Source organism: Mizuhopecten yessoensis, unplaced genomic scaffold, assembly GCF_002113885.1.
Source record: "Mizuhopecten yessoensis strain PY_sf001 unplaced genomic scaffold, ASM211388v2 scaffold8463, whole genome shotgun sequence".
Classification (NCBI taxonomy): domain Eukaryota; kingdom Metazoa; phylum Mollusca; class Bivalvia; order Pectinida; family Pectinidae; genus Mizuhopecten; species Mizuhopecten yessoensis.
Window position 1 is genome coordinate 250,240 of NW_018407560.1, and position 9,922 is coordinate 260,161.

The following is a 9,922-nucleotide window of genomic DNA, read 5'->3' on the forward strand; positions in this document are numbered from 1 at the left end:
TCGCTGTTTGGGAGGAATTGACAATGCACTGCACTATAGCACATTTTCCTTCTGAAAACACTGGAAATATTTCCTGAACAATAATGTTTGGAGAAATATGTGGTATTAAAACCATAAAATTTTGGAATAATCTTCCTTTCAAGTTACTGTAAAGCCAGTATTCAGGAGTGCAAGGCTTTAGTTTGGCTATCAATATATTTTTGCTTCCTGATTATTAGAACTCATTATCTCTTTGACATGAATCCGCAAAATGAATCGTTGCAAATTTTGATTTGGTGTAAATCTGTATTGAAGAAAGGAGAACATTTAGAGACCCTATCATTCACCTGAATATTTAAGCAATCATGGCATCCTCATTCAGATTAGTATTGCAAACGTTTCCAAATTTCATTTCAAGCTCTGTCTCTCCAATCCCAATATGTTGCTTCACAGCAGAACTGGTTGAGATCATAGTGATCTGGTTTATATAATATGGTTCTGGAGTAGGGATCTCAATATTTCCCATGTAATGACCAGAAATTAAGACCCCAGGGGCAGGGCCGGATACCGGTGCTCATCCTACAAGACCCCAGGGGCAGGGCCGGATACCGGTGCTCATCCTATAAGACCCAAGGGGCAGGGCCAGATACCGGTGCTCATCCTACAATACCCCAGGGGCAGGGCCAGATACCGGTGCTCATCCTACAAGAACCAAGGGGCTGGGCCGGATACCGGTGCTCATCCTAAAAGACCCCAGGGGCAGGGCCGGATACCAGTGCTCATCCTACAAGACCCCAGGGGCAGGGCCAGATACTGGTGCTCATCCTACAAGACCCCAGGGGCAGGGCCGGATACCGGTGCTCATCCTATAAGACCCCAGGGGCAGGGCCAGATACCGGTGCTCATCCTACAAGACCCAAGGGGCTGGGCCGGATACCGGTGCTCATCCTAAAAGACCCCAGGGGCAGGGCCGGATACCAGTGCTCATCCTACAAGACCACAGGGGCAGGGCCAGATACCGGTGCTCATCCTACAAGACCACAGGGGCAGGGCCAGATACTGGTGCTCCTCCTACAAGACCCCAGGGGCAGGGCCAGATAACGGTGCTCATCCTACAAGACCCCAGGGGCAGGGCCAGATACCGGAGCTCATCCTACAAGACCCCAGGGGCAGGGCCGGAGACCGGTGCTCATCCTACAAGACCCCAGGGGCAGGGCCGAATACCGGTGTTCATCCTACAAGACCCCAGGGGCAGGGCCAGATACCGGTGCTCATCCTACAAGCAAGTTGCTGCTCTTTGCCCAGAAAGGAAATACATAGTTATATGACTGGGATATCAATTGTACGACCCAGGGATGGTTGTTCAGGGTTTAATGTCCTATCAACAGCTGAGGTCATTTAAGAAAGTGTATGGACTAAAAAAGATTTGCACTACTGGTCATTTTAATGTTGTTTGAAGTTCCTAACTAACTTCACCCCACTGACCTTCAGAGCAGGCTAAGGTAATTTACATCAAGCTATTTTGTAGCACTCCATGCCAGGTACCTAATGGCCAAATATCAGGACCTAGGGTTTTTCAGAAGCCATTCAAAGAAATTTGACATGAACCCTCACACCATAAGCTTAGTGATGTGGCCTCACACCATAGGCTTACTAATGCAGCCTCGCACCATAAGCTTACTGATGTGGCCTCACACCATAAGCTTACTGATGTGGCCTCACACCATAAGCTTACTGATGTGGCCTCACACCATAAGCTTACTGTCGATGCTGCCACACACCATAAGCTTACTGATGCGGTTTGTTTGAGCTAAAAAAAACCCCAGCTTTAACTAGAAATTGCTGGCAAACAATTTGAAGGGTTTTTTTCAAACAAAATTGAAAACTTGGTAACCTTTGACCCAACAGCGAGGAATTCTATCCGACAATTTTTGTATTAACATGTCATGGGAAAAAGTTAGCCCCGAAGAATATCTACAAATGAATGTTGTATAATCAACAGTTTTCGAGTTATGATCATTTTTAGATTTTGACCTATGACGAATGGCAACCATTGAATTTTTGACCCACTTGAAAATGGAGCAATAACATCTTAAGACCTTGGCCTACAATATACTTTAAAGACTATGAACACATTAGATTAGATTAGTTGCATACAAAATCAGGACATACACACAAGGTATTGTGATATCATTGACATACATATGAGGTATTGTGATATCATTGATATATACACAAGGTATTGTGATATCATTGACACACATATGAGGTATTGTGATATCATTGACATACACACAAGGTATTGTGATATCATTGACATACATATGAGGTATTGTGATATCATTGAAATACATATGAAGTTTTGTTGATCAATGTATCTGTCCTGGAGCTTAAGGGATCAATGAATGCAACGACAAAAAGAAAATTCAAAACAGATTAGTTTTTCAAAAGACTTTTAATTAGATTTCCAGCAGTAAAATAAATCAATCAGTGAAAATGATGAATTTCACTTTTAAATCAAAACAATAAAACAGTGAGAACTAACATAAACATGAGAAGACAATGAGAACTAACATAAACATGAGATGACAGTGAGAACTAACAAACATGAGATGACAGTGAGAACTAACAAACATGAGAACTAACATAAACATGAGATGACAGTGAGAACTAACATTAACATGAGATGACAGTGAGAACTAACATAAACATGAGATGACAGTGAGAACTAACAAAAATGAGAACTAACAGAAACATGAGATGACAGTTAGAACATAAACATGAGAGGACAGTGAGAACTAACAAAAATGAGAACTAACAGAAACATGAGATGACAGTGCGAACTAACATAAACATGGGATGACAGTGAGAACATAAGCATGAGATGACAGTGAGAACCAACATAAACATGAGATGAGAGTGAGAACTAACATAGACATGAGATGAAAGTGAGAACATAAACATGAGACGAGAGTGAGAACTAACATATACATGAGATGACGGTGAGAACATAAACATGGGATGACAGTGAGAACATAAGCATGAGATGATAGTGAGAACTAACATAGACATGAGATGACAGTGAGCACTAACAAACATGAGATGACAGTGAGAACATAAACATGAGATGAGAGTGAGAACTAACATAGACATGAGATGACAGTGAGAACATAAACATGAGATGACAGTGAGAACATAAACATGAGATGAGAGTGTCCACAATGAAGATAAAATGGGATCCACTACTTTCCTCCTTCAGCTAAAAATTACCTACATATAGGATCTTATATGAGTTTTCATTTCATATGGAATTTATGAAACGAGTCTAAGAATTCTTCAATTTAGCGAGCCTCTGGCGAGCTAAAATAAAAAAATGGTGACAAGTTTCATCAATTCCATATGAACTGAAAACAAGTTAAAGATCTTTTTTATCACATAATCAAGATTTGTGGCATTTATTCGTGTAAAACAACAATTTTCTTGTTACCTTGAAATGTAGAAGGCCGCCATTTTGACTCTAGTGCGTAAGTCTTTGACGTCATGTACTTGTCCTAGGCGTGAGGTCACAATTGAAAATTACAACCAATCACAGGGCTGATAGGTCATATAACATGGGTTAATATGCAAACAAATATCCACTGGATAACACAGAACATTATGTGATAAATGTATATACATAAATATGCAATGAAATTGTAAATATTCTCAAACAATGGACGGATTATGGTAGCGCTAGATTCAAAAATTCTTCATCTGAGTCATTGATCCACACTGTACAAATACTTCATTAGAAATATTGAAACATGAACTTTAAATTTACAGATAGAGTTGCCTAATGTTCAAATTCAAAAGGCAGGTGTTTGTATAGGCGTGTGTTTTCTGTAGACAGGTGTTTGTATAGGCGTGTGTTTTCTGTAGACAGGTGTTTGTATAGATGTGTGTTTTCTGTAGACAGGTGTTTGTATATACAGGTGTTTTCTGTAGACAGGTGTTTCTAAAGACAGGTGTTTTCAGTAGAAATTTGATTCCAGTAGACTTGTGTTTCTAAAGACAGGTAGCCTATATGGCTTATGGCTCATTTTACTTTGTAGAACAATTTTGAAAATTTAATTTAAAAACATAGGAAACATTGTAGTTGAATGTGGATTGATATTAACTGTCTAGGATCAAAACAAAGAAGAAAATCAGCACAAAGTGATTGACCAATGAAATTCTTTACATTTTCTTAAAAGTCTTTTAAAATTCCTTTTGTCATTGCCTCATAATCGTGACTACTCGACTTAACGCACAAAACTATGTTTGGCCAAGACACATTATCTTTGATGTACATTATTATAACTAGAACAGTAATGACCAATGGTTTCCAGCTCTTTCCTACGCTACTGGACACCTCTCCTCTGTCACTGGACACAACTTGTGTAAGTCATTTGACTCCCCCAGGCTGTGCTGACTTGTTAGAGTGAAGAGGAGCCACCAGACTATCGAGTTCCCGCTTGTAACCCGTTTCTGCTAGCCACACCTACAACATCACAAGTCAATAATACAAAACTAGAGATCTGCCATGTTCACATTTGTTTGGGAATTATTTAACATTTGATCTAGAGGTGAAGGTCAAGGCAATCTAAACTCTACAGATTCGTTTTTGTTTTCTGTCTTCCCTTATTATTTGCTGATTTTGAAAAGACTACTTTAGTTATAAAATGCAATTATATGAATGAATGCATTAAAAAAGTTATTATGCTGAAGGTCACAGTACCCTGACAGATTAAAAAGTTATTATGCTGAAGGTCACAGTCCCCTGACAGATTAAAAAGTTATTATGCTGAAGGTCACAGTACCCTGTCAGATTAAAAAGTTATTATGCTGAAGGTCACAGTACCCTGTCAGATTAAAAAGTTATTATGCTGAAGGTCACAGTACCCAGACAGATTAAAAAGTTATTATGCTGAAGGTCACAGTACCCTGACAGACTAAAAAGTTATTATGCTAAAGGTCACAGTACCCTGACAGATTAAAAAGTTATTATGATGAAGGTCACAGTACCCTGACAGATTAAAAAGTTATTATGCTGAAGGCCACAGTACCCTGACAGATTAAAAAGTTACTACTGTAATGTTTGTACTTTTAAGCTCACCTGGTCTGAAGGACCACGGTGACCTTATGCTGTACCGCAGCGTCCGTAGTCCGTCCACCTGGCCGTCTGTCAACTTTTCATTTAAAACACTACTATTCCTGAACGATCAAGTAGATTTCGACTAAATTTGGTCTGGAGCATCCTTGGGCCAAGGGAACTCAATTTTGTATAAATGGTGGGTGTGGCCCCCTTGGGGCAGAGTAGCAGGGCCCAATAGGGGAAATAGAGGTTAACCTTTCTACCACAGGGATTTTAGGGATTCTTCTACCATAGGGATTTAACCCCCGATTTGGTCTGGAGCATACTTGGGCAAAAGGGACTCGATTTTGTATAAACGGTGGGTTTGGACTCCCTGGGTGCAGGGCCCAATATGGTAAATAGAGGTAAAACATTTGAAATCTTTCTTCTTCCATAGGGATTAAGGGATTTTATCCCAATTTGGTCTGGAGTATCCTTGGGCCAAGGGCACTCAAGTTTGTAAAAATGGTGGGTGTGGCCCCTTTGGGTGCAGAGGAGCGGGGCTCAAAAGGGGAACTCGAGGTTTAAATCTTTAAAATCCTTCACCATTTGTTCTATATGAGGGATTTCATCCAAATTTGGCCTGGAGCATCCATGGGCAAAAGGGACTCATTTTTGTGTAAAAAAATACACTACACACCCTCAGGTACTCTTCAAGTTTCATTGCGATATCTTGATCAGCTTTAAAATTGAAATTTTGCAGCTACCAGTTATGTGATCTTTGACCTACAGGTGAAGGTCATGGTGACCTAATTAAAGTAAACTGCCTACTCTCTGTGGGTATACACCAGGATATATACAATGTTTAAAAGTTTACATCCAGACAAGATTTTCACATCAACTTCATGCCTGAAGGTTACAGAGACCTGTAATTACACTGCACACCTTCTGTTGTTGGTGCCATTCTATCAAGGTCTATTTAACGATAAAAATCATGGCCCCAACAGATGATTAAGCTTTTTAAAGTCATCCATGAGTATTTAAATATTTCAATCTTTAACAATGCAATATAAGAGATTCCAAAACATGCCCCAATCTTTGCAGGTCAAGTAACTTGGCAGGTGTGAATTTTCAAAATTTTAATTATATCACGTACTTAAACTACAAGGACTGAAATTTTAATAAAATCATGGACTTAAACTACAAGGACTAAAATTTTTAAATAAAATCACAGACTTAAACTACAAGGACTAAAATTTAAATAAAATCACATACTTAAACTACAAGGACTGAAATTTAAATAAAATCACATACTTAAACTACAAGGACTAAAATTTAAATAAAATCACATACTTAAACTACAAGAACTGAAATTTTAATAAAATCACATACTTAAACTACAAGGACTAAAATTTAAATAAAATCACATACTTAAACTACAAGAACTGAAAATTTAATAAAATCATGGACTTAAACTACAAGGACTGAAATTTTAATAAAATCACATACTTAAACTACAAAGGCTGAAATTTAAATAAAATCATGGACTTAAACTACAAGAACTGAAATTTTAATAAAATCACATACTTAAACTACAAGGACTAAAATTTAAATAAAATCATGGACTTAAACTACAAGGACTGAAATTTTAATAAAATCACATACTTAAACTACAAAGGCTGAAATTTTAATGATCTGGATGAAGGCAAGTAAACCCGGTAATATTTTTTTCTGATGTTGCTTATGACAACTTCAATCATGTCCCGTATTTCAGTAATGAGAGGCCCAAATCAGCATGGTACTAGCCAAAATCCTCCTCCTAGGCCTTAAGGAGAATTACCTCTAAGTAACAAGAGGCTGAGGGGCCTGAATAACTCACCTGCCATGTTCTCATTTTTATAGGAAACAGATGAATTTCCATATTTGATAACATGTGTTTATTTTACATCACTAGGATTTTTAGCTATTATGACCGAACTTGTCATCCCATTGCATTTAAAACAAAATATATGTTCAATCAATCACAAAATATATTTACCATTAAAATGGTACAGTACACTTACATGGAATCTGGTTTCTACTAAAGCTTGAAACTCTTTGCGTTGTTCACGGCTTAATCCTGCCTCTTTCACTGTTTTCTGCCAGCTATCTATCATCTTCTGGCGCTGAGTGACCGCTTTCTGGTACTTGGTAGGCAGGCCACCAGGAATGTCCTGTGTTTACAGACTCAGATTAGTACTTATATCTTGTAGTATTTAAAGTCAACATTTGATAAACGCAGTAAGCCTGTGATGTTACACAATTAGGATTAAAGAGGTGAAGGCCATAGTCCCCCTATAGGATTAGATATAAAGAGGTGAAGGCCATAGTCCCCCTATTTCTATGTATGACACACTGCCGTCTAAGGAAGTACTCCCATACAAAATTTTGTACTTATAGCTGACAGAGAATATCAGATATACAAGAGGCCTACAGGCCTGAATAGCTCACCTAGTATATTTTCGATTAAAAACCTTCTGAATACCATGGTTGGGGATACCAGACGATATGCTGGAATATGAGAGCATGGCTTTTACATACCAGGGACGCAAACGTTTCAGTGCTAAGATATGAATAAATATTCATTTATGTCTGTGCAGTACCAAAAACCTAGTTGGTATCCACCAACCAGGTTTTTGGTACAATATTATGAGTATTAACAGACAAAAGGACAGAGAGAAACCCCTTTGGATTTCAGTATACTTCCCGACCCCCTCCGACATCTTCTACACTTACCATTGTGGTGCCCTCCATTTGAAAGGGAATGTTAAAAGTGAAAAATTCTTGGACAGGCAACAGTTCCCACACCGGCGTCTCATCTTTGTGCTCAGGTCCTACAATATACACAGTCTACAGTAAGTGTCAACTTCTCCTCCTCTACACACAGCCCCTCCTCCTCTACACACATCCTCCCCTTCTACACACAGCCCCTCCTCCTCTACACACAGCCCCTCCTCCTCTACACACATCCCCTCCTCCTCTACACACAGCCCCTCCTCCTCTACACACTCCCTCCTCCTCTACACACATCCTCCCCTTCTACACACAGCCCCTCATCCTCTACACATAGCCCCTCCCCTCTACACACATCCTCCCCCTCTACACACATCCTCCCCCTCTACACACAGCCCCTCCTCCTCTACACACACCCTCCCCCTCTACACACAGCCCCTCCCCTCTACACACAGCCGCTCCCCTGTCCTCCATTCACAGCCCCCGCCTCTATACACANCTATACAGTACAGTATATATCATCTCCTTCTATACACACAGACCCCCAATCTCAAACACACAGCCCCTCCCCTGTCCTCCATACACAGCCCCTCCCCTCTATACACAGCCCCTCCCCTCTATACACAGCCCCCTCTATACACAGACCCTCCCCTCTATACAGTACAGTAAATATCATCTCCTTCTATACACACAGACTCCCAATCTCAAACACACAGCCCCTCCCCTGTCCTCCATACACAGCCCCAGTCCTCCATACACAGACCCTCCCCTCTATACAGTACAGTATATATCATCTCCTTCTATACACACAGACCCCCAATCTCAAACACACAGCCCCTCCCCTGTCCTCCATACACAGCCCCCTCTATACACAGACCCTCCCCTCTATACAGTACAGTATATATCATCTCCTTCTCTACACACAGACCCCCAATCTCAAACACACAGTCCCTCCCCTGTCCTCTATACACAGCCCCCTCTATACACAGACCCTCCCCTCTATACAGTACAGTATATATCATCTCCTTCTATACACAGACCCTCCCCTCTATACAGTACATTAAATATCATCTCCTATACACACAGACCCCCAATCTCAAACACACAGCCCCTTCCCTCTATACACAGCCCCTTCCCTCTATACACAGCCCCTCCCCTCTATACACAGCCCCTCCCCATACTCAGAAAACAGTAAATAACATCTCCCTTTCTTCCATATGACCCTGATACTGCCAGTTTCTTTCCACACAAATGCCTTTGCCTCCTTACACAGCCTCCTCTTTACCCAGTACACAGCCACACTTACCCACACATAATGGCTGGTCCCATAGGTTTCTGTCAGCACACAGCCCTGCTGTGGTTAGATGATCCTCCAGGCAAGGGTAGTGGGTGTGGTAAGGGGCAAGGAGGATAGTGTCATTGCCCCCAAGGAGCATCGGCCTGCTGGGGGTCATCAAGTGCAGGTTGCAAAGTGTGCTTCCACTAGAAAACACAAAACATACATGATGACTAAAACAGACAGATAAACTCTGACTCTATGAGTCACTATGTACAGACAGATAAACTCTGACTCTTTGAGTCACTATGTACAGACAGATAAACTCTGACTCTTTGAGTCACTATGTACAGACAGATAAACTCTGACTCTTTGAGTCACTATGTACAGACAGATAAACTCTGACTCTTTGAGTCACTATGTACAGACAGATAAACTCTGACTCTTTGAGTCACTATGTACAGACAGATAAACTCTGACTCTTTGAGTCACTATGTACAGACAGATAAACTCTGACTCTTTGAGTCACTATGTACAGACAGATAAACTCTGACTCTTTGAGTCACTATGTACAGACAGATAAACTCTGACTCTTTGAGTCACTATGTACAGACAGATAAACTCTGACTCTTTGAGTCACTATGTACAGACAGATAAACTCTGACTCTTTGAGTCACTATGTACAGACAGATAAACTCTGACTCTTTGAGTCACTATGTACAGACAGATAAACTCTGACTCTTTGAGTCACTATGTACAGACAGATAAACTCTGACTCTTTGAGTCACTATGTACAGACAGAT

The 9,922-nt window shown here is 40.4% G+C and overlaps 1 protein-coding gene across 1 annotated transcript in view; it reads right to left on the reverse strand.

Moving 5' to 3' along the window:
- Positions 1–3,583: 3,583 nt before the first annotated feature.
- Positions 3,584–9,922, reverse strand: part of LOC110456006 (TBCC domain-containing protein 1-like) — a gene marked incomplete at its 5' end in the record, with an annotated part of 18,196 nt that continues 11,857 nt past the window's right edge. The window contains 4 exons of the mRNA XM_021506516.1: positions 3,584–4,498; positions 7,135–7,284; positions 7,847–7,944; positions 9,150–9,325. Coding sequence (XP_021362191.1) covers positions 4,403–4,498; positions 7,135–7,284; positions 7,847–7,944; positions 9,150–9,325 — 520 coding nt within the window. The remainder of the gene's footprint in view (positions 4,499–7,134; positions 7,285–7,846; positions 7,945–9,149; positions 9,326–9,922) is intronic.